General features: G+C 47.9%; 1 protein-coding gene across 3 annotated transcripts in view; it reads left to right on the top strand.

Moving 5' to 3' along the window:
• Positions 1-26,010, top strand: part of CPEB1 (cytoplasmic polyadenylation element binding protein 1) — a 517,982-nt gene that overhangs the window by 20,288 nt on the left and 471,684 nt on the right. The window contains exon 1 of one of the 3 annotated variants that reach the window (XM_069624701.1): positions 18,054-18,326. The exons of 1 other annotated variant lie outside the window; for it this stretch is intronic. In XM_069624701.1, the coding sequence (XP_069480802.1) occupies positions 18,126-18,326 (201 nt within the window). In that variant the 5' untranslated portion in view covers positions 18,054-18,125. Of the gene's footprint in view, positions 1-18,053; positions 18,327-26,010 lie in introns of those variants that run through there. One more of the 3 variants, XM_069624700.1, reaches the window with a different exon arrangement.

Raw genomic sequence — 26,010 nt, 5'->3', positions numbered from 1 at the left:
TGTACCATCTGACCGAACCATTGGTGTACCTGATTGTTTTTAATCTCGATTTTTTTTTTAAATCGAAATACTTAACAACCCTGGCAATCAAACTAGTTCTTGCACTTGACATTGTGGTGTCCCTCAAATAAGTGGACTGCCAAATGCCCCCATATTGATGTTTAAAACTACCTCTAAACACCTGTGCAGCCCTCTCGGGTCTTTGCCATTCTCCGTATATACATTTGATTCGCTAACCTTTGTCCTAGTCCTATATAAACTTGTACACAATTGTCGTGATTTTTTTTGATTGCTAAAATCGTTGCCCTAATTGCAGTGGCACAGATGGGTTGTGGCATGAAGGGCAGGGTCCAATTGGGTGTTCTGACCACAGTTCTACTGCATTCATACTTTTCTTTCATTCTGGGCTTGCAGACCTACACTGTGATCATGGTCCTGCAGGTCCCTGCTGGTCTAGGCCCCTCAGACCAGCCTGGTGCCTTGGGTCCTGCCCAGGCACCCGCCATCCAGGATGCTGCCAGCACCCAGGCTGAGTTCCTCAGCCCACAGGGTCGTGCCCTGCAACCAAGTCCAAGTCCACCAGCACCATTGAGGCTGACTGCGGCCGGTCCCACAATGTCGCCGAGGAGTAAGAGCCCTTGCAATGTGCCCATCCTTGCTATCCCTCTTTTATTTTTCTTCAAAGGGGAGAAGGGAGTGGCATCCGGGGGTGGGGTGGATGTCATGCTGGGTGTCTTTCCCGCCAGATGTCCCTGGCCACATCCCTCCGAGAGAAGCGTGCTTGTGCGGTCAGGGTGGGGGGTCTGCCTGCAGCATCTGCCGGGAAAAGAAGGAAATGGAGCAGCCCCAAAGAAAAGCTGATGCCCGCCGAAAAGGCATCGAGTGCCCAACCACCCCACCCCCGCAGGCCCCCAGCAGGGAGCAGGTTGGGGATAACCAAGTCCAGGCTGCCTGGCAGTGAAAATGGTGCACTCCACGTCGGAGCATAAACTAGGTTGGCGAGAGTGCAGTCTGCCCCAACCATGTCAGCAGCTATGAGACTGCAGCCCAGGGCTAACCCGGGCCTGCAGGTGGGGAAGTGCTGATGTGCTCTGTTGGAGCATGGATCAAGAGATCCTGGGCCAGGAGGCGGTGGGTTCTCTTGATGTGCTCCATGTTGGAACGTAAATGGCTGCACAGGGCCCTCTGTGCAGATCCTGGGCCTGATGGTAAAACAAAAGTGCACCTGACAGCAGAGCTTTACGAAGTGTCCCTTCTAAGGATACCGGGCCGGCTGGGTGGTGAAATGGGCAGCAGCTCTATGTAGAGTATCCAAATGCTGATGGCCCTCTACAGATCTCGGACCTCCATCAGTGAATTTTAATACGCTCTGGCTCAGAGCCTGAAGACCCCCCTGATCCCCCTTAAGTCCTGAGCCAGCAATTCTGACCAACCTAGTGATTGTCTCAGAGCTACATAACATGACACTGCAATAGAACTGTAGCACTGAAATCAAGGAGCTCTGCTGATAAAAGAGCCAGCAACAAAAGATGCAGCTCCTGCCTGAGGGGAGAGAATGTGCCTTCTGTGTCGCGCCAACTGATACCGTGCAACTAGCGACACCCTGTTCCCGGTGACACCCTGCCACTGGTGAGCACCCTCTGCTACTGGCAGCTTCCTGCCCACACTCCTTTCCGGGTGGGGAGAAGAATGGATGGTGCCACTCCAGACACTACTCCTGCCCGGGGAGCAGGGGACCCATGACTAGCACTTTGTGAGCATGTGGCCTTTACATCCTGCCACTACTGTTGCCCTGACTTCACAGCAAGTGGCCCCAACACCCTGCCTCCAGTGACACCCTGCCACAGTGGATGCGGGAAAAGGAAAGCTAGCGCAACACTCCTTCCTGGGGGAGAAGAGGTGGCCTAGACATCTCGCCAACCTGTCTGGCTAATCACCATCATACAGCACTGATGCCCACCACCCAGAAAAAGTACTATGAGGAAGCAAGGGTTGCAGCTCTGTGCGATGCCTTGTGCGCCCTCTGTGCCACCACAGTGAAGGGACACTCCTGACTGGGGGAGCATGGCCAAGAGTGGGTAAGTAGCATGCTGCCACCTATGCCCTGTCAACTTCCTTGTGGCACAGCCTAGACTCCCTGCTACCCGCATCTCACTGCTTGCCCCAACATCAAGGTACAAGCTGATGTGGCCCTTGGTGCTCCCAGGTGCGTCTTCACCGGCCTTTGACTGTACCATCAACAGACCTGTGGTAATGACTGTCCTGAACGGACACTGGAGCGAATTGAACTTGTCTCCTGCAGTCCTTCAAGCACACGGAAGAGACTCGGCAAACAAGTGTTTAGATGCTGTGAGTCTGCATGTAGATGTGCTTAAAGTGGTCCAAGTTAAATGGATGTGAAGCTGTGCTCCTGTGGTTTGTAGGCATGCTCTAAATGGTGCTAGCAGCTAGCAATGGCTTCCTTCAGTGGTTGAAGTTCCAGTTACCCCAGGTTAATAGTGTCTTGCAAAATGTGGTAGAACTGCCACCATTCCCCCAGCGGTTCACCAACCATGACTGTCACCCACTGAGTATGTGAGTGTTAATGTGTTATCTCTGCAACGATCTGTGTCCCTATGTATGCATCAGTGGCATATCCTATCTGTCTACCCCATAATTCCCAAGTGGTATGTTGTCATTCTGTAACTGGGGGGAATTGTATGTTTCTGCAAAGTTTGTTTCCTTTATTATGGAAAAGGAGTGTGATGTGACTATCCAGTGTATTGCCATTTTAAGATGTGGGTCCCTCTCAATGGGTAATACCCTTTTAAGGTGGTTCATGACTGTCGTGGCCCAAGCTAATAAAAGGAGCAACTTCAGGCACATGCAGCAGGAGAACGGCTGCCGACTCCAACCATGGAACAGGTCTGCAATGTGTGATTGTAATGAAGCTGCATGGCCTTGTGTAAAGGTAGCCCCCGGGCCCCGCACAGACGGACACTGACACAGGTATTCCATCCGGGCTAAAGCGCGCATGCGTGGGGATGCCCCTTTTATTCCTGTGATGTTGCATCACTCGGTCGTGACTGTAACATGACTACGTCGCACCTTTTTCATAACAATTAACGTAACATGTACACTAAAACTGTCAACACTTTAAACACACATTAGCAATGAAGTTTAACTCAAACCCACCACACCTGTCTCTGGTTTCTCTCGATGCAACACTGGCAGCATGTTAATTGTCCACTACATAGTCCTTCAGACAGGACGGACAGCACCTGGATTCTTGTTTGGGGTACCTCCTACCTGTACTCCTTCTGGACTCTTCTATCCCTGGGCCACGATCTGTTGGCTGCTGCTGGCTCCATGCTTGATCAATAATTTAGTCAGCCTCACTCCACACGGGGCTTGGGTCACTGTATTCCTGCCACTTAGCTTCTTAAACTAGAGTTCTGGGTCACCGTCATCCTCACATTGGATGCTGTCACCGTTGACCCCCTTTACTCCTACCATGTCCAGTGGCTTTGGGTCTTAGGGTAGCGATCTTGCCTTCTGGGTGCTAGTTTCTGACCACGTCATCGCCCAGGGATGTCTGGTTGTCCGTTTCCTCTGGATATTCTCTCATTGCGCATCCTTTGTTCTTCGGCCACCTGCTCTTCCATCAGTCACTCTCGGTGCCATATCCTCCATGTCCAGTGAAAACCCACACAGGCACCTTCTGAACAGCACTTCGGCAGGGGCAACTCCTGTGGAGCAGTGCAGAGGTGTCCTGTATTCCCTTAGGAACTGAAAGCTCGACGCCGGGATTGCCCTTGTCAATCAGCGATCCTAAACACCTTGTTCAGGGTCTGCATGAAATGCTCAGCCTCCCCGTTTGCTCTGGGCCACAATGGAGATAACTTCCTGTGCTTGACTCTGCACTCCAAGAATCCTGCAAAACTGTCTCTGTGGAACTGTGGGCCATTATCAGTACACACTACTTCTGGGAATCCATGAGATGCAAAGACCTTCTCCACCACAAGGACAACGTTCTCAAATGAGGTTGATTCCACAAACTCTACCTCCTTTATGAGTTGCCACCAGGAAGTGCACGTCTCACTATCTATCCAAAATAAATGTGCACCTCTTCCCACCGTCCAGTGCACCTAGGCTTCTCTGCATGGGGCTGCAGCCTGACACCACACAATTCTTCACAAACTCGTCCACCAGCCGGTTCGGGAACCACACATTCATCCTTAAGCATGACTGGGTCTTGGCCGACCCCTGATGAGCCAGTGTTTATTACTTTGGTGACCAGCGCACTCGCACAACCATCCTCTGACCTCAATAGCTGCCCCAATTCTGAAAATGACAATTTGATCCTCACTTTCTACAGTTGCTTCAGCACTGTCTTTGCGTCTTGTGTGCACTTGTCCAGTCCCACCAGAGCCCACTTCAAATCGCCTTTGGTGAGGGCCTCACTGAGTAGGCAGAAACATTTGTTTTCTGCGGAGCTATCCACCAGCTCTTGCACAGACATCAAGTTTGGAGGGGAGTGCTGGACTTGCCACCAGCCTGATCATTTCCTCAACATCCCTCTCTCAATTCCCAGACTCCACTTCAGACTTCCATGGATGTCCCTTCAGACTTCCCTGGATGTCTGTACAGTTCTGCATTGTTTGCCCCTCGCAGGTACACCAAACAGACATCTTACTGCAAGAAGGCCAGCATCCATCACTCAATCCAAACCATTGGCATCTGACGATCCAGCCATGATTGCCAACGGATTTTGGTCTGTCACAACCGTCACCGGTCTCCCCAACACAGTCTGAAATACACACCCCCAGAGCACCGCCAGTGCCACACCAGTGTCATGTTCAATCTGGGAATACCACTGCTCTGTATCTGTCAAGGCTATGCTTGCAAATGCCACAGGCTGCACCTCACCCTTCGAGTTCTGCTGCTCCAGTCCAAAAGGGCTTGCATCCACCATGATCTCCGACACTACGGCTCGGTTGAAAAATGCCATGGTGCTGTTGGACATTGGGGACGTCTTGATTTCCTCGAACACTGTTCCAATGGGCCCCACTGGCATTTGCTGTCTGTGACCAGATTCCTGATGAATCGTTCAATATGTTACCATACCGAGGAAGCTTCTCACCTCCATGACTTGACTCCAGGGCTTTGCCTCCCTGATGTTCCCCACCTTTCTGGTATCCGGTGACATGCTTCCCTGCTCAAACATGAATCTGATTTAACTTTCCCTTGAATTCACATTTCCCCTTAAGGAGGGGGAGTCCCAGTGACCTGATCCGGAGTCTTTTCTAGCCTCCATGTGTTCAATCTCAGACCTGGCGAAAGCCGAAATGTCCAATGATATTAATGACTCCAGCCAGGTCAGCTAGCTCTTCACGGATACTGTTCTGGAAAACTTTTGCGGCCGATGATGAGCCAAAACTGAGTCACTTATATCTGAATAAGCCCTTGTGAGTTGTGAAAGTTGTAATGCACCAAGACTTTGGGTGCAGGAACACCTGATAGCCCACCCCCAGGTATAGTTTGGAGAAAAACATTGCTCCTTGTGGTTCTGCAGTGATGTCATCCAGTGTGGGTGTGAGGTGCCTTTCCCAATTGATGACCTTGTTGGGCAGGTGCATATCTACAGATCTGAACCGACTCCGGTTGTTTTGGCTTCTGTGCCAACACTATTGGAGACACCCATAGGGTGGGCCCCTCTACTGTCTCAATGTCCATTGGCATTCTCTCATTGTCCACCTGGCCCCTAAGATGAAATGGCACCCTCCTGTGCTTCAGGGCCACCGGGTGGATGGATTCGTCAATATGAAGGTTCACTGGCTCACCCATTTCCTACACCCACAAACTCATTTTGAACTTCTGCAGTACCTTGTGAATGTTTTCCACTTAGACCCAGACCATCTTGAGGTCATTTGCTGGGGAACATGTCAGCAGTGTTCTTGTGTCTCTGTGACTAAAAATATCACCTTGATGGTATTCGGCCCATGGCCCACTTTCGAGATTGCAACGCCCCTTTTAACAGCAGCGGGTGTTTACCACTGAAGGTGAAGATTCTCACTTTCCCCTGGGTCTGAGCCGGTGGGCCTGGTGTTCCAAGGCCATCACTCAGATGCCCCCCATGTTGATCAGTACCAGGGATTTCACATCCATAAACACAATCTTGGTTGCCCCTTGTCCTTCCAGACTGGAGATGAACATGTCTTCCTCGTTCTCTGGGTCAGGTCCATGGTCTGGCTGGTCCTCGTATTGATCCACCTGGGCTAACCTCGGGAAGTGTCTCTGAGCAGACATGCCCTTCTTGGCAGGGCCTTTTGGTGGGACTACCGGCCCCAGGGCTTTGCACATGCACATAAAATGATAGACTGCCCCACATCTACCACACACTCGCTCTTTTGCAGGACATTCGACCGCATACGGGAGGTTGTATCTGCAGTGTGAATCTGCATCTGTTCCCCAGTCTCTTCTAGGCCCATGGCTGTATGCCCTATCATGCAGACATCCTCCAGCTTTACCAGTTTCATGGCTTCGTCCATCTTGGAAGCTCTTGTGTCTGCCAGTTCACAGGATCACTCCAGTTCTAGAATCCGCACCAGGGTGAGCCCTTGTTCCTCATGACCTGTCGCTGCATCTTTCTGTAGGCACATCCTTGAATTAACTGGTTGCATGCTATCTCCTCATTGTTTCGAGCGCATGTGGCTGCCAGATGCCTCAGTTTACCATGGAAGGAGTCCAGCGACTTGCCCTTCTGCTTAGCTGCGCACATTATGAACCTCTCATCCACATTCACCAATGGAATGAAATGGTCCTTCACCACCGGCTGCAACGTCTCCTTGTTCCAACACTTTTGGCCCTGCAGCATACAATAGTTTGACCAAGCGAAGAAGTCTATACTTAAGTACATCTCTAGGCGCTTCAACCACAAGTTCCACCTGGGGCCCAGAGCTGCTGGTGCCCCAGATGCATCAAATTCTGGCATGGGAGTCGGTGCACCCTGCAGACTATGCATTTGGACCACTGCTGGAGCACCTGCAGCTGCCACCTGGTTTTCCTGTATGCTGCCTCAGCATCACACCTGGCAAAGTCACACAGAGCGCACAGACACCCCCACTGAACAGAAGGCTGCATCCAGTGGGACCACCAAGGGGTCTCCACTGACCAAGCTGCAGGTCCAACAGTTGGGAGGATAACGGTGCTTTTTTTTCCACACTCTCCTGCTCAAATTCTCAGTGGTGCATGTACACTTCCTTAACTGGGAAGCTGCAACCTCTGCCTTGCCGGCATTACAGGGCATGTCACACCTTCCCCATGTGCCGACACAGCTGCAGAGTGGATCACTCACTGGTGCAATGTCTATCGGGTCAGCTGATTCGGTACATGCATAAGCATGAGCGACCTCCCTATCTGCATTGTAATGAACCTGCACTGCCTCATGTAACGGTAGCCCCCGGGGACTCCAGACATGGGTAGTGTGGCGTGCAGGCATGTGAATATAACACGATCAATCAAGGCCAATAAAACAGTGGGAAACAATGAGGCACGGAGACAGTAAATTATGCTGGTATCTCCTTTATTCATGAAGTGCAAACTGGCGTGAAGGCAGGCGCTCTGCCTACAACACATGGGCTGCAACCCGCAACACCACTGAAGGGGGACATGTCCCTGTGCAACAGAGGACGTTACATCTCCCCCTGAACAAGAAAAATGGAGTTAGTAAATTTCTTCAATCCGAGATGGCTTGCGAACTACCCTTCGTGAAGGACTGCGCACGCAGGGACTGTCTTCTGCATTGCAGTCATTGGCGTCCATGTCGCCTTCTCTATTCAGAGTCCAGGTTGGACAAGTCCTCTCTGCCTATGGGGTTGTTGTTCTCCTGATGCTCTTCACCTAATGTCAAAGAATTCAGTTTCTGTTGACGGTGCTAGTGGGACTGTCTGCTGTTATCATGGACCCTTGCACAGGAGTCAGTCATTGGCTCTGGCTTAAAAGCGGGGTACCTCCTTAGAGTCTTGCATTTGCCAAACCAGTACCTTCTCCTATTTGGAAGTTGCTGGGCTTTGCTTTCCGCCTGTGATCAGCATACACATTATTTTATTTTTTTAGCTTTGATCCGGGCCGTGTCGGCACCTTCAGTGGAGAGAAATGTTGGGATTGTGCGGCAATGTATTTCTTATGACTTGCCCAAACAGTGCAAAAGGCATGTTCCCATAGCTATTTGCTCTGTTTCTGTAGTCCCTCAAAGTGCATAGTGACTGCATGAAGGATCCCTTGGTGGTTGCGCATACCTGTGGAGTGCGTTTTAAGTTGCTCATAAACCTCAACCATTCCATTTGCTTGTGGCTATAGGGGTGTGACTTTGCAGTGTTGAAACCCGAGGTGTTCTGCAAACCTTGTGAAATCATGTATTCTGAAAAGGGGTCCATTATCTGACTTCACGATGGAGGGAATTCCATAGTCGGCAAATGTTTTGTCTAATGCCGCTATCACCGCCTGGGTGCTGTTGGAATTAATTAAATGAACTTCCGGGAACCTGGACATTTCATTAAGAGTACACATTTGCCATTTGCTAGTCGGCTGAACATGTCGATTGCAACCTCGTCCATACCTGTAGTGACATCTCATCTTGAGAGGCTCCGGAAACGTGCCTGGGGGCGACTGCTTTGCATGCTATGCATTTACGTAGCACTTCTACTCTTTCGCCCATCTGTGGGAACCGCACTTTGGTTCTCAGTTTTATGGGGGCAATCCCTCTATGTGCAGCGTGCACCAACAAAAGTATTTGTTTCTGCAAGCTTGCCGGGATGACCATTCTATTTTCTTTGAGCAGTAATCCTTCCGGGACATCGGTAACGTGGGTCTTGCGCGTCGGAATGTTTGAAAATGTCTCAGGTGTGTGTGCTGATCGTGTTTGCTTTTGGTATGCCACTGGGCCGACTTCAGGCATTCTTGTATTTTCTGGAGCAGCTGGTCATTTTTTTAGGCCCTCTATCAGCTGAGCACTTGTGTCTGATTTGGGTAGTGCATTGCTTACTAGATGGCTTATGTATTTGTTGGCTTTGATGGATTGCTTCTCGTCCTGAGCTGATAAGGGATATTGAAATAGTCTGCTGGGTTGTCGTCTTTCCAAGGGTGGTGTATGATGTGGAAGGAATACTCTTGTAGTCTGAGTCCACCCCACCCCTTGCAATGCATGGTGGCATCTTGGCTGGTGGCTTACCATAGAGGGTGGTCAGGGCTTGGTCTGTGATGGTAAATGGGTGTCTGTACAGGAACAGATGGAAATGTTCACATGCCCATGCAACTGCAAGACTTTTTCTGGTTGTGAATATGAGCATTACATTGCAGAGAGACTGCGACTTGCGTATGCTACTATGCGTCTTGGTGAGTTGGGCGGGACTCCTGGCTTTGTTTGTGCTAGTATTACCGACAGGGCTGGTATCGACTCAGTTCTGGGTCGTAATGCGCCATGCATGAGGCAGTAGCGTTCGTGTTTTCTGGAAAGCCTCGTCGCACTCACTGGACCAGGAACATTCTTGTCCCTTCCCCATGAGTAGTTGGAGGGGTGTGCTGACTGAGGCAAAGTCCTGAATGTATCTAGTGCAGTAGCTCACCATTCCTAGGAAAAGATCGGACTGCAGACAATGAGGTGGCTGTAGGGGCTTCCACTAATGCTTGCACTTTGTCGGGGTCTGGTTGTAGGCTGTTTGAGAATATATGTCTGAACTTTAGGGTTGATTTGCTGAGCTCGTACTTGTCAGCATTTAGGGTCAAATTGGCCTCTTCTAGCACCATGCACACTCCTGACCGTGTCATTGTGTGGCCTGAATATCAAAATGTCGTCGCTATTAAACAGTGGGGAATATGTTTGACTTGATAAATTTCATTTTGGAAAATCTCTGCGGCTGACCATACCCCAAAGCTGAAATGCTTGTACCTGAAAAGCCCCAGGTATGTGGAAAAGGTTGCTATGCATCTAGATGATGGATGTAGCTCTAGCTGATGGTACCTTTTTGTTTAAATCCAGTTTTGAAAATACTTTTGCCCCATGCATTATTTCTGTCATGGGTGCCAGGTGTCATCTTTCTATTGCCACATTGGGGTCTCATACATGCATAGATGCTGGTGTTTTCCTTCTTTGGCACAGGTACTATGGGGGACACCCAAGGTGTGGGTTCTGCTGCTGGCTCAATTGTCTTGTTCTAGTAAGGACTGTATATCGTCCTCCACATGCCTTTTGAAGTTAAGGGGTATGCCTCTGTAGTGTTGGACCTTGGGTTTTACCTGGGTGTTTGTGTAGCTTTGTTTGCCTTTTAGTTTCTCGAAGCCTTTGGAGAGTGCCAGGAACATTTTCTTCATCTCCTTCGGGCTGGTTGTATAGACAGACCTGATCTGGTACATTACTTGTATTGGACCCATTTGAATGGCTGACTGGAAGCGGAGTATGCTTTCCCCTGGTACTTCCCTCACCATATATATTTTGACTTTTGAGCTTGTCCTTGTACTTGCATGTGGTTGTGAACATTCCTCTGCAGTGGAGGGATTTATTTGTGCCATATGGAAATATGTCTGTCTGCTTTGCTCAGCTCTTTAATGAAGAAACCTATATGCCCCTCGTAGTAACATTTACCGTGGCTCTGGTGTCTGAGGAATTTGCGTCTGTCCGTTTATCTGCAGTAGCAGGGTTGGGCTGTAATCTGTGGCTGTGCCATATCGCGATTACACATGGAATTTGATTCACGTCTTCGTCGTGGGGACGCTGCCAGGTATGATTTTCTGTCTTGGTGTCCAACTGAGTTGTTTCTGCGTCTGTTGCTAAGATTCTTCCCTTCACGCCACCAGTCTCTGCATGAGTGTGCTCTGCTGTGAGCTGTGACTGCTAGTTGTGGGAGATCGCCACGTGTCCGGTCGAGGACTTTGCCTCAGGCGATTGACTTTCATGCTTCCTGTTGTCTGCTGGCTTCCTTTGACTGGAAAAATGTAATGTTCTTACAAACCAACTGAAAATGGTTTTCACATCCATTTGTTGCAATGATGGCCTACTGCCGGGCATGGGCTAAAGTGTGGAAAGTTGTACCGACATCTGGATCTCACCCCACACCCAGCTGAATGGAACGAGCTGGTGCAGCTAAGAAAGATTAATTTGCACAGAACTCCATGGAGCAATCATGCTCGAGTACTTGAAGTAAATCACTACCACAGGCCTTGCTGTACAGAATGAACCCAGATTATTTCTGGACAACAAAAGATTCTGGATACATTGAAGCTATATAGCCAACAGATGTGAAAGGGACTGGCTCATCCTTATAATTGATACAGCTAAAGAGACCTCTGACAAAATAGAAATTGATCTAAAAAAATAGATTTGAAAAAACAATTGCCTCGAATTATGAAAAGAAATTGGAGCATTTTGAAAGATTGAGTTCAAAACACACCGAGAGGATCCAAAGGATGAAGACCTAGCCCGCTTTACTCATGAGAAAGCATTCCCTTATGTCAAAGATTATGTCAACAAAACCCTTCACCAGACAGCTCCTAACAAACACAATAGTGTTTCTGCAATACTTTGTACAGCACAAGTAACGACAGTAGCGATCGGGATGATGCAGGGGAAGGGACTTCGGCTACTAATAAACCCCCAAGAGGGCGTGGACAGCCAAATAGACAAAATGGCAATAGAGGCAGAAGAGGCAACTCGCTGCCTTTTTTGTATCGGGTTCAAGATCGAAGCAACTGGAATGACGGATCGAAACAGAGCGGCAGTCGCTTTTAGTGACTATCGGCTACTGAAGTGGAACAGTTGCTTAACAAAGGACTGGGGTTCGTGATGACTCGGGAATTTATAACATCACTAATCCTTTCAGCACCAATATAAAAAAAATGGACTTGTTACATTGACGACATTTTGGTCATCTGGGAAGGTACAATAGAGACAGCAAATAGTTTCTTCATCTGGCTAAATGCATTGAATCCTCATCTCCAGTTTACCCTGACGGCCAATAAGATGTCCTCTACCTTTCTTGATCTTACCATCTTTCACAGAGATGGTGTGCTAAAGTGAAACCATACCACAAACGCACTGACAAGAATTTGCTGCTTGATTACAGAAGCCACCACATAAATAATCTACAAGAATCTTCCCTTCGGGCAATTTTTGCATCTTAAACGCAAATGTTCAGCTCAAGATACTTGCAGAACTGAAGCAAAACTACTTGCCAAAAAACTCCAAGCAAGAGGCTATCTGAAAAGAATGGTCGAAAGAGATGCAAAAAGAGCATCCAATTACAGGGAGGCCTTATTGGAAGAAAAAACGAACAATCAAAAGACAGAATAATGTGTGAACACTTTCAAAGTCTACAAATTAAGAACATTATCAACAAACATTGGAAAGTATTCAAGACCTCTACATGCCAAATGCCTACCCCAATCTTCGCCTACAAAAGCACCGCGATGGGGAATAGGGTGAGTTGCAGCAAATTAAAGAACATAAAACCAACTACTCCAAGTCTCCCCACAGTTCGGGGGCTACTACCACCGATGGACACTTCCATTGTGGTAACTGGAGTTTGTAAGTTAACAAAATCCAAAGAGGTGGACATCGGCACGAACAAACCATGGACAGTCTTACCAACTGTAATGCCCAAAACGTGATATACATGATCAAATGCCCATGCGGATTACCTTACATAGGAAACACTTAGAAAAATCAAAACTATAATCATGGAACACAAGAGTTGCCTAAAAAATATAATTGAAAATGCACCAATGGTGAAACATTTTGCACAGAAGGCACACGGTTTTGAAGACTTTACATGGACTGTTCTACTGGCATTTAAAGGCAGCCAGACGGTGACACTGGAGAGGAAGCTTTTTAAAAAAGAACAAAAAAATCTATAAGGCCTCAACGATTCGGTTGAATGGCACAAAATAAAATCTTAAATGTCGTAGCTAGAGGTGAACTGTGGGCAGAATAGTGGTGACCACACTAAAAAGCAGCTCGTCCTCTAATCTTGATAAGGTGATTTACAAATGACATTGGGCTTATTGTGTAAGGAATGCTATTTGATTGTATTTATTGAGTCATATACAAATGGGGCAAATGACGGAGTGCCATGCATTTATACAGTTCACTATGGTTGCAGAATATACTATACCAGGGACCGGGATACCTCTATAGAACCCCATTCTCACATAGAGGGGAGGCGACTGGCACTGTTACCTGTGTCCGAATTGGGCAATGATGGGTAACGGTGGGACCATTACGTAACATTTTTAGCATGTTTAACCCGATTTGGTTTTTCGGACATGTTTCAACTTTTGTATAGGCATTAATTGGATGGATGCATGGAATCTGTATCCTGTTCTTTTATTGTATGGACACCAAATGGGACTGCCAACAATTGAGCGCACTTGGTTCATCTGCGGAACCACAATAATTTAACAATTAAAATTAATACTATTCATATTCCACAACTGATTAACTATAGGTTTCTATCCCCTGTTCGGTTACTCACTAACAGGACAAAGTGCCCTTTATCAACAATTGTGAATCTGACACTCTAAGTTGGCGCCACTAGTTTAGCTATGCCCCAAAAGACAGTCCCAGGTGCACACGCACCTCGGTGCATTGCCATAGTTACTTAGTAAACCCAACACCCGGGGATGCTAGCAGAGGAGTCGAGTGAGCTGTAGGGGACACATGCAAATGCCAGCATACCTCTTGAGTTCTTTCAAGAGGAAAGCAAGAGATGCCGCCGGCTACACTAGAGGTGGGTGCCCTTTCTAGCAAGATCTGTAACTCGGCATTCGTGTTTTTCACTATTTACAGCTGCGTACTTGATCGAGCCATTGATCCTTTGTCACTTATGATGTTGTCTCTTCCCGCAACTTGGTAAAGCACGAAGAGAGCAGTAAGAGTGTCTACGATCTTAAGTATTATATTTTAATGTTTGATCTGTTGACATACCACTTCATTTAGCGGTTTAACTGTAAATCCAATGGTTTTTTTCCTTTAGTCTCGTCCGACTTAAAAGGACTACCTGTCCTCGGACACAGACTTGATCTCCTGGTTTCCAGAACACGCCGACTTTTTAATAAAATGGACTAGGTTTAACGTTGATACAGGTGTCACTGCAAGCCATACCAAGATGACGCTAATCTCTATATACTCCGATACGTTCAGCTAACTCGCCTTTGAGGTGAGTATGAACTTGAGTGACCCATTTTATCAATACAAACGGCACGTTCTTCTTTTGGCACTTTAGAAAAGCTGAGGATTTTTGCTTTTTTTCCAGTTGTTAGACTATTAACCAGTCTCCCTCTTAAAATGATCAGAGGTGCCCCCCAAAACTACTCAGGTAATTGTTTAATCCTGTTAGTAGATTCACTGTTTGAGTTAACAAACTAAGAGTGACAGTTTAGTTAGTAATTAGCTATTCCCCACTCTTTTTAAACTCACTTTTTTATTTTTATTCCAGCTCTCCTTGACCGGAACCCCTGAATAGGATTTTCTCCTAATGAATGTTCCTCATTGATGTGTACATTAACATGTCAAGACTACTGTATTTTAGATGTTAACACACTGATATATTTCTTTCCCATATCCGCTACTAAGCTGAAGTATTTGCACACTGATGAGCATTGTGTAATCATTGGTTGATTTGTTATCCACCAGGCAACCATTTGAGGTCCACGTTTTCCTATGTTACTAATGTTTTAGACCTATTCATTATATTAGGGGGCCTTGATGCTCTCCCAATACTAATTGTTATTTAATACTTTAATATATGGTGTAGATTTATTAAATATTTGTTGTATTTATGAATTGTTTATGCACTTACCAATTCGGTTGAATATCACTATTACCTGTGACACTTTACTCATAATCTCCAACACCTTTTGTTTTGAACTGTGTTCAGACATGCATATGGGGCACAGAGTTGCTGGTGACGTAGATTGCGTGATTTTAATATTGCTTAGCGATAGTTTGTAGAGAGAGGGCAGTGTCTGCTCTCACAAGTTGAACTACTCTTTTGTATAAGTTCTTTCCAGAAATCAGGTGATTCACACCCTGAAATGATTTTAAGGCCTCTTCTGTGGAGTAGCAATTGAAATCGCAGTACTTTGCAAAAAAGGACAATCTCCTTACAAAATTCTCCAGGTTTTCTCCTTTTTCCTGCATGGATGTGTGGAAAATGTTTTGCAGTCACTGTTTCAGCGGTGCAAAATAATTATTCAGCAAATCAATTATACCTTGGAATGTATCCATCAAGCTTTCTGGCATTTCGTACAGTCTCACTACCAGTCCTAGTGAGTGCAATAATATTCCTCTAAGGCTTGTTTTTCTTTAACGCCTGTTGTGTCAATATTTGTAGTTCCTTTAACCACCTGGACCATCTTGGTGCCAAGCTGCTTGTGTTGGATATGTCAATGCTGCATGGATTGTAGTTGTAAAGAGTCATGGCCTCCCTCCCTATGTGCAGGATTACTAGGGGTTGAATTGGACCGAGGGCTCTGAGCTGCTGCCCACTTCCATGTCTGACATGGTGGCTGGGGCACAACATTCTTAAGGGCTCACCTTTGAGTAGTGCAGTGAGCTGCCCTTGAGGGCTGGATGGAAAAGCACAAGAGGCCTTCCTGACCACGTGCTGTCTTGGGTCTGGTGCTTGTGGCACAGAAGAATTTGACTTGTGGCAGCTTGACAGAAAATCTTGCTTCTTGAAAATTGAGTCTTTTGTTGCTGGAATCACTCTGGTGCACTTAATTGTCACAATTCCTCCATGACGGTGGCTGTTCACATGCACATGCGTATTGTGGCATGTGTTCGTTGCTGCGCACATGTGCTCTTAAATTTCCTCTATGGCAGTGCAGGCATTGTGATTCATTTTCTTGGCAGTGTCACCATACTTTTGATCAAGTCAAGTTGGCCTCTTCTAGAGCGTGCGCAGTGGTCTGGAGTAGAGTGGGTGTCTCCTGCTCCATGACATTTCGGGAGAACAGCTGGAACTTCCACCATCGTGCGGACATGGGAGGGCATGGGCGTTGAAAGGATTGTTGCACGTTGTGAGTCTGCTTGATTACCTTGTCGCTGTTTAGTGCAGGCATGCACATATAACGCTATCCATCAAGGCCAATAAAACAGCAGGAAACAATGAGGCACGGAGACAGTAAATTATGCCGGTGTCTCCTTTATTCATCAAGCATGAACTGGTGCGAAGGCGGGTGCTCTGCCTACCACAACACAACTGAAAGCGGACACATGTCCCTGTGCAACATTAATAACGGAGGATGTTACAGTTAGTATGTCCGTGCTTTGCCTGCACCCTGGTACGCCTGCATGGGGATTGCCCCTTTTAGTCCTGCAACTGAGTTGCATTACTGTAAGGCCCACACCATGTGATCATGTACATGCAGGTCTGGGCCCCCCAGACCAGCCTGATGCCTTGGATCAAGCCCATGCACCCACCATCGAGGATGCTGGCCTGAGGTGCTCCAACACCCAGGATGTGTCTGTCACAGGGTCCTGCCCTGCAACCAAGTCCAGGTGACCTGTCACACCAACATGGTGCTGGGCTCCCCTGCACCTGTGAAAACAGCCGTGTGACTGCTGCTGGCCCCACAATAGTACTGATGGTGTCTGCATCCACAGCTTTGTCATGCATCAGTTGATGTGCATGCTTACTGTGGCAGAGTACCTACCTATGCTATGCATGCCCCTACCACCCCAATGCTGCATATATTTGGCTTGTCGGGCTGGGGTTGGGAGCCTGTAGAAGATCACTGAGTATTTATGGAGGACACAACTGGGCAACGCTGCAAGGTACCAAGCAGGGCTGGGTAACCAGTGCCCCATGGCTGTCGGGCAGGGGAGAGGGACAAGCACCAGCCCCAACACATTTGGGCGGCGCTCCCTCTTCTCCCTCTACAGTGACATGGTCGCCAAGCCTGGGAAAGGAAGAATGAAGGTGAAACACCTTGCCCTTCCAAAGAGGTGCAACACCAGAGGAGAAAGGAGGAAACGGGCAGGGCAAGAACAAGCGAAAGCACCTGGGGAGCTGATGGCCAGGGGGCTAGCAGCGCAGCACCCCGCACAGGCACAAAAACCCAGGGCCAGCCCCTGAGTCCAATGTAAGGGGCCGAGTTTCAGCTCAAACCTAATCAGTTTGGGACCCTGCACAGGGACCCAGATTAGAGTTCACTGTGTATGCAGTCTTTTTTTATTTTATTTCCCCCCCCTAGAAAAAGGGAGAGAGGACAGGCCACAAGGTGGCACGGGCCAGAGGGTGTAACTCAAGGACCTGGTGCCCAAAAGTGCAGCATATTATGGTTATGTAATTTTGAATGTTATTACCAGATCTGTGCAAATAAAATTCCACTGCCTTTTATTTGCCAACACCAAAGGTGTAGTGTGCTACATCATGGTGTTGCTAGGTCTAGAAAAGACCCGGGGCTACGCTAATGTCAGAACTGTTGGGACTGGGGGCTAGCTAGCTCTTTGTTTGTAGCTCCTGAGATTCTATCCGGGGCTACAACCAAAAGACCAGGGGCTTTAGCCCCCTTAGCCACCCCCTAGCAACGCCTCTGGCTACATGGGTGGGGGAGAAAGCACAGGGACACCCAGGTTGGTTCTCATGTATTTACTGTCTCCATATGGGTCCACTTGCAATCATCTTCCAGCTGGAAGCAGGCTACAACTGCCTTGCGGCATACTTTGCAAGGAGAGATATTAGTTGAACACGCTCTTCCCAGTTGGCAGTGATCTTGCATTCAAGTTGCAAAGTTTCACGAGTAGTGCTGATTTTTGATGGTTGTTTGTAATGGTGGGGTTTTTCATCGTGTCCACAACGTATCACTGCGTGACACCTGACGGCGCTACCGCGTTAATTGGCTTTTATTTGTTTTACCGTGTCTGGCTTTTAGCAAAGACCTGCGCACGTTCATCAGAGCTTCTAGAACATGTCTGGCGCTTTGGAACGTGGGCCCGGGGATTGGGGCGGGGAAGCGTAGCGTCACGCGGTCTGGAGTGGGAGGGGTCCCATGCCGAAGCTCGCGCTGTCCTCGTTCCAGTTGCCGCGCCCCGTCGTCACGTGTAGTTGCTGTTTTTCTCGGCCTGTCCGCACGCGCCAAGAGACTAGATGAGCGCGAGAGTGGGACCGCGGCGCGAGGCCCGCAGGGCCCCGGCTGGCAACAGTGACTGCAGGACCCACCACGATTGGAGGGAGCTCTGCGGCCTGCTGCACCGCGGCCAGCGGAAGGAGTTGGTGGGACGTGAGGAGAGGGCCCGCTACCTCACCCGTAAACACGCCGATGTTTTCCCACAGGGAGCGAACTTTGCGGTAAATACGGTTTCTGCCCTCTTTTCACCCCACAGTAGCCTGTGCTATTTATTCCTCTGGTCATGTTGGGTCCCTGACCCAATCCTAAACATTGCAACATCATCCCTAGCCTCCTCCAAAGTCTGGAACAGTCATTAGTCCACAGTACTATATTGGGTAGCTACTCTGGCAGAGGCGGGTCAAAATAGAATAAGTATTGTGCATTCAGATACCGAGGGTGGAGGTGATTTTATTTATTTTGGCCACGGGCCTCTGCTCTTCTAGGAGTGGGAGGCGTCCTCAGGGGTGGGGTAGTCCCTGCAGAGCAACTGGCACCCCTGCAGCATGAAGGGGAAGTGAACACCTGCTCAGTCTGGGCACTGCCCCATCAGATCTTATATTGGCCTGAAGGAGGTGCATCCGTGGAGCTCCAAATAACTACTGGCCATTTAGTGGGAGGGCGACATTATGGATGATGAGGTGGTTGGGACTAAGAGCAGTTGAGTGCCATTGGCGCAGAAGAGCAGCACCACTCTAGCATACACTGCAAGACCTACCCAGATGGAGATTCCAAAGGCCCATTCTGGGAGAGGAACCACGGTTTTGGTGCAAAGATCTTGCTCACTCGTGAGCACTAACTTGGGAATATGAAAAACCACCAAGAAATGCTAGACTTCTTCATTCCGAGGGCTGACCTAGAACATTTCCAGCCATTCGACTGAACTCTTAAAATTCTGGTCCTTGCTTGGTATTCCCCAAATCCCCGTTACTGTTTACTTGCTACTACCGAAACCTCCTGCCCTAGCCCTTCCTGCCACTGATGTAATCATTTTGTCTGTATCCTTGACCCTGGCCCTAGCAATAACTTGGAAAGGATCGTTAGTGACGTAGCCTTGCCTCCTGTGGCTCCATAAGTACACTTGACGGATCTGCCTTGCTCACCAAAGCCTTAAGCAACAACTGCACTGACATCCGACAATGGGGAAACCATCCAATTTGTTCCCGAGGAAACTTGGCCATTAAAACATTACTTTTCTGTCGTGCAAGCCTCCATATATTTTGAAACCTAGAGTCTTTCCTAGTTTCTTTAAAGGATTACATTGAGACGTGGTGACCTTTTAGGCAGGACGCTACCTTCCGCTAGTTCTGCAATCTATGAATCATTGCACCGAATTCATGCAAATTAAGATGTATATTTCCAAGTTCCCATTCTTTACATTCTTCTGAGGGCACCGCTTTACTGGTACAGCTGGTCAGGTGTGGCGGCATGGTGCAGGCTCAATGTCATAATAGTTAGTTTTAATGGAGTAAACGTGCATGCTATGCTGCCTATCCATAGGACTACTGTTATAAACTGCGCCCCCCCCTTTCATGCGAATTCTTCTTGCAGCCTGTCATACTAATGTTCCTCTTTCAAACTTTTTAGACTTTTGCCTCAAAGGCGTTGCATGAATGGCTAAATTTGCTTTAACCGCCAGCCTAAAAGCTGGCGTAGAGGCTAGTTATCCAAGAAAATACGTTGCCAAAAGTATATAAAATGCAAGATTGCACATTTTCATTGTAGTTCAACTAAGCAACAGTGATTTACTACATACCTGGGATTGTCCATATTGCTGGTTTCAGCAATACTGTTACAAGAAAATAAAGGTGCATCACCTATGCATCTGCGCCTCTTCCTGGCTCATCAGGAGTTGGTGTTTTGCAGATGGGGCCAGACATGCAGTGCATCCACTAATGTATGTTGCATCCCACTGCCTCTTTCGGCTAGACTGGCTCTTTCCCTGTCACCTGGTGTCTCAGAATGCAGCTCATGTATGGGCGTTTTCAACGCCTGGCCCCAATTACCTTTGTCTGAAGTCTATGGCTACAGAACACTTGATGCTATTAATCCGATGTTTGGCAACTGTGGGGCAAGCACTATGTCCGCTGCCCTGGGGGTTTGTCTTTGCAGGAGGAAGGAAAGCCTGATGCAAGTATCTGAGGTCTGTTTTTCATCCAATGCTGGCCCACAGTACTCCTGTCTTCAGCTTGTACAGTGCGCGTGTAAACTGCATTTGGAGTGGCCCGGCCCTGTGGGGCCTAGGTGTAAGGTACTGTTGGCTATCCGCAAGATCAGTGAGGTGCTTCAGCAGTGGAGGGCTGTTGCATTATAAGGTGAGCAAAGTATGCTTGCTATGTTAGTAGGAAAGTGCCCAGATGGTTTTCTTGTGAAAGTGAGATGTTGAGAATTTTTTTTTTTTTTAGTAAAGCTTTGGGAATCCGACCTAGTGAACAACCAGGAGCCAGTGCAACGGTCAACAGTGGGGATATTGGGCTACATTTCCAGTCTCTAGTTGGCTGGCAGGTTGGAGCGTTTCAGAAGTAGAAAAGTTTGGTAGCCCAGGTCTAAAGTTTTCATGATTTAGCCTGGGAGGTAAGTGTTTAATCTCTTTGGAAGGTGAGCAGATTCTTCTAAGCTGGAAGAAACCCTACTGATAAATGGAGGGGGGTGGAGGATTATAGAATTTCATGATTTAGTTGTACCTGACTGGCAGAAGTGCCCAGGCAGGGTGCATAAGGCCAGAAGTATTGCATTTCAGGGACTCAATTTGAGTGCTGTTTGCTGCTGAGTTTAAGATGGTTGCTAACATCCTGGTCTAACTGTGGATTGACGGTCTCAAACTTTACATTTTGTCACCAGATATATGGTCTCATTAAGAGTCTGCTGGTCCGGAAACAAGTGTGCCGGTAGCAACTTACCAGCAGACTAAAACGCTGCTTGCCTGAGCAGATGCCGCCGGCATGTCTGACCTGCCGGGCGCAACACCCCCTGGAAAGCAGAGTTGTCACAGAAGCACAGGCACTGTTGGCAACAGTGCCTTTGCTTCATTGTTCCCATTCCTGTGAGTCCTATTGGACTGCACAGGAATGGGGACTACCCTTTTCTGGTGCCTGACTTTGCGTTCTGCCAGGGCTTGTATGGTCCCAGTGGCACCACTAGGTTACTGCCAACCTCGTAATGAAGCACATTGTCTAGTTAAGAAAATCTAGCAACTTTTGACCAGGGACCGAGTATACACTAGATGACCGAACATGTCGACTTCTGGTATACAGATGGGTCTGGCAGTGTAGGGAGAGATTACATCCGCATGTGATGATAGGCAACGGTTAAATCGGGAATGCTGTTGCAGTGCCAGCAGTATTAGGAGGCTGCAGAAGGGCCCACTAGAATTGTTACCATCCAATTCCTCCATATTTTAACACTTATGATCAAGCTGTTAATCTGATAAAGGAAGCTGAGCTTCTTGAGTTGTTGGCTTGTTTTACGGGTGTTAAAGGGGGAGTCCTGGCTTACCAGAATTACCCAATATGTTTGTTTTTTGTTAGTTGGGTCTTTTTACCTAACTATGGGTGTACCTTTTTCCCTTTTTGACATTACCTGAACAGAGTCCTCTTGTTCGGGTATCTGTCGCCTCAGGGGTGGCAGGGGTGTCTCCAGCCTCCTTAACAGTGGAGGTGGGGTGTGGACATGCTCGGCCCCTGTTTTTAATGAACTGTCAAAATGGGGGCCCAGAGTGTTTTACTGCGTGCAGTCTGCCCTCTTTCGCAGGCAGATCGTATACATCCGGCTTACGTACTACTTGTGTCGCAAATCTGATTTCTCTGACCCACTGGCGGCATGGGGAAAAAGTGGCGCTGGTCTAAAAACCCTTCCCACCTCGTAAGGGCAGTTGCAGGTTACAAGCACATGCCCCCCCCCTTTGCTCCCTCCGCCCCCCAAACTACAAGTTACTGCTATGTAATGCATGTTTTTGAGCCTAGCTTTGAGCCCACTGTTTGGTGTCTCTTGACCTGCTGTGAGTACTGTCTTAAGTCCCTTTTGGCAGTGCCCGATCCACTAGTGGGAGGCAACTGAAGCCCACATGAGTGGTGGGGCCGCTTAGGTGGCCGATGGAGGCCTACTTGAAGACGGTGATTAGTGAAGTAATGTAAAGGGAGAGTAATGTTGGCATTGTCTTTTCGGATTGAGCCTGAAACCACATTTACCCCCTCAAGTGCCAGGCTATTTAAGTCTATGCAAAAAGGACAATCATACTCGTCCTTGGCACTTCACCTGCCTTCTGTTTTGTTACAAGGCTCAACTTTTCTTGCAACTGTTCCTATTCTTGGTGGCAGCCCTTAATTCCATTCTTAAGAATGTCTTAGCAGGTCCTGGGTGGGTGCAAAAAAACTAAGAGCCACATTGTGGGCAGGGAACACAGTTGGAAATAACTACTCCTCTAGCCCTTTTGCCAGCTGCCTTAGAAAAGGAGCTGAGGTGGTGTGATGCTGGAAATGCATGGGACGGACAGAGCCTCCGTATCCTTGTCCTTTTATTGCTTTTTATTGAGTGGTCTGTTTTCCGCGCATTAGTTCATTTTTTTTAACAGACCCTTGGGATACCCTTATGGCACCCTTGGGTAGGAGTACAGCCCTGTACTCCTAGTGTATGTTTTTGGGCACCTGTGGGTGGCCCACAGAGCAGGGTACAGGCTGGTGGCAGCTCCATGCTGAATTGACGGTTGCCGAGTGCATCCTCCATTTTGGAATGCCCAAGCCCTGTCGTTGGAATCAGTTGATTCCTGGTGGAGACGAGATGGCCCCCGTGTCATCTTGCCTTCCATCGCCTGTTAACTTGGTTTTTCCCGAAGTCCCGGGAAGCCCTGACTGTCCCTTCCCCCTAACTGGCTGTTGGGTGTTCCATATAGTAGTGTGGGGAATTGCCGACCAGACTGGCTGGAGCCTTCCCAACAACTGTATGTTGTAGGTATGCCCGTGGGGTGGGACCTGGGTGAATGGAGTGTGACAAATATGAATTGTGTTCTATGGATGTCTAGTATCTGGTGTTTGAGCCAATGACTGAGCCAGTCCTGCCAGAAACTGGTATGTGTGCAGTGATGAATGGCAGAGTGCTTGTCCGAAACCACATTCTGTGTTGAGTGTCTGGATGGAGAAGAATGGACTGAATGCACAGCCTGCCTGGTTGGCTGCCTGAATGCCCTTCTGAGTGGTTGCCCCAGTGACTCAGCAGAATGAATGGGAGATCAACTAGTAAATCTGGGGGCCTCACGTTCAGAATCTGAAGTTGATAGTTTATGCTTACACTCGAAGCCGAGCCAGAAGGTGAACTGCTTCTGTGTAATCTGAAAGCTGCTGTGCCTTCAAGAACTGATCCAAGAGGACCTGGTAAAGAGACCTCTTCCCAAGCTACAAGGGACCATTGTGCACTGCTAAACTTCACCAAAGCTCCCTGAAAGTCAGACCCCCAAAAGGCTGCCAACCGGAGAAGGGGACTGCTGAGGAGAACTAAGGCATTGGACAGCCATCCGTCACCAACCGGAGCCGCTGTGCTCCCTTTGCCTAAGAACATTTGATCCAAGGACCCCCTTGTTCATCACCGTCGACCGCTTTCGTCCTGACGGAGAAAGTCAAGGTCTACCTAGGAGAATCTGCCGGTGGGTTTCCCACCACCTGAAGACCTCAGACGCTGACAAAGCTACTGAAGCCAGCCGTGGTCACTTCCCATTCGTCGATGCCCTTGCTGGGCTATAGTTCTTCCACTCTTTGCGGAAACACACGTCACTGAGGTGCACTGCACGCTTCTCCTTCACAGGATGTTCACAAGCTTTTGTCAACTAGCAATGCAAAGATCGAAGCTGCTCCCTCAATGACCGCTGTTCCCCTTTTTCTTCATCTCGGAAGTTCGACCAGTGGCTCCTGCCTGAAGGGGAGAGCGCTCAAGAAGGGCCTGTCGATTCCCCGACGAACTCCATAATACAAGCTACATTTGGGTTGCAGAACTATAGAAGATAAGACTCTAATAGACAATATATGGATTGGGCTTGTAGTGCATCTTCATTTACAGGTTGCTCAGGTGGGGGAATTCTCATACAGAACTGTGCCTGACGGTAGGGGCTCTGTATTCTACCAATTGTCTAACCAACTTGTCTTCCTCTTAAGTCTATGGTTGATATTGTTTTGCTGTGTTGATTTGTATGCCATTTGAACTAGTACAGTTGATGCATTTAATGGAATCAGAGTAATTGTGGTACTACTTAGAACTGTATATTTACCATTTTAGAATTGTTGGAGCACAAAATGTATTACTGTGATTGTGTGTGTATATAACCATGAACATTATTTATATAGACTGTGTTTTAACTAAACTAGTGTGTGGACATTCCTTTGTGGGTGCCTGAGGAGTGACTACACTGTACTTAAGAACCAACCCGCATCACCTCCTGAGAAGCTAGGCCTTGATTGCTCGTCCATTGCTACAAACAATAGAGAATCTTGGCTGGGGTCCTCTTTGCCATATAGTACAGACGTCCCACCGCCCTCTCCCCCACCTGTGCGTTTCTTTACAGGTCCCTAGCAAGAGGGACACACTGGCAAAGAAAAATGCCAATGGGTTGGCTTTATTATTGACCCATTGCTATTTATCACTGTCACATTGGACTTGTATTTGATTGCAGATGTACTGCTTAAGGCGGAAGAGTTTGCCAAATTCTGACGGTGGATGAAGTTGACCTACGTACAGTGAGACTGACCGTGGTGTGCAAAACCTGGCAGAATGTTCTTGAAGCAAAAACATTGCTATTGTCCCAAGCGTGTTGTCATGAGCCAATCTACCATAGGAGGGCTGGTTTGCTGTATTAACGTTTATGATGGTGTAAAAAAATGCACATGGGTAAATCTGTTAACCTTTCTAAGCAGCCATTCCTGGCTGGTATTCCCTGACATGTCGCCAGCACCATAATCCACAGCAGAAATATCCATTAAGTACAGGCTATAGTGTCACATGAGCCAGTGAAACACCAACGCAGAGGGGGATTTATCTGCTAGTCAACACTAGTGCAGGTAAACTGGCTAATTGCCATTTGGTTTTAAGCCCAGTGAATGTTTCAGCTGTAAATGCAAAGGTAGTAGTCGGCTTTGCTACACCTGTAGATTGACTTGGAGCATTCCACTCTGTATTTGTTATCTTTATGGTGTGTAAGATGAGCTGGTTTGGTCTATTCCTGAAGTCCTCGTTGGGATTTCTGTCCTTTTCCCCCACCTAATAAGCAGCTCGATTCATGCTTTATTTTCAGTGTTTACTAGGCGATTGCTCCAAGTACCCTCTAACAAAACAGGGAGACCAATGGTCTGCCATAACATTAAAGTTTGGTTGCCTGCTGGAATGCAATCCATCTGCCCATTACCATGATGCGGAAAAGCTCGCTGTTGGAAAATTTTACTACTAATACTTCTACAATGTTGGACATAAATGTCGGTAATGTGACTACTAGTTAGCCCCGACTGATTATGCAGATGTTTACTTAAGCCTAGCTGACTATGGTCCAACGATGCGTCCCAATAAGATTGTAGGTGTTCCGTAACCATAGAGTAGTTTTGCTTAGCAGCCTGACCTGTGAACTTCTTGAAGCAATGTGATACTCTTGCAGGAGTTGCGGCCTCCCTGCATTTTGTGCAACTTGTAAACTGACAAGACTGCCTGTCGTCAAACTCCGAACTGTAGGCATCCATAAAAGACTTTCAGATTGAAGACCTTCTATACTCCTCTTGACGTTTTTATATATATACATTTATAGTTCTCATTCAGGACCCTTGAGGCGGTGGCTTCAACCTTTGGGCTTACTGCTGTTTCGGATTACAAATCCCATCAGCCCTAGCCGCCATTGGT

This window comes from Ambystoma mexicanum, chromosome 11 (genome assembly GCF_040938575.1).
Source record: "Ambystoma mexicanum isolate Mex_15411 chromosome 11, UKY_AmexF1_1, whole genome shotgun sequence".
NCBI lineage: Eukaryota > Metazoa > Chordata > Amphibia > Caudata > Ambystomatidae > Ambystoma > Ambystoma mexicanum.
This window is presented reverse-complemented; position numbering and strand designations above follow the sequence as displayed.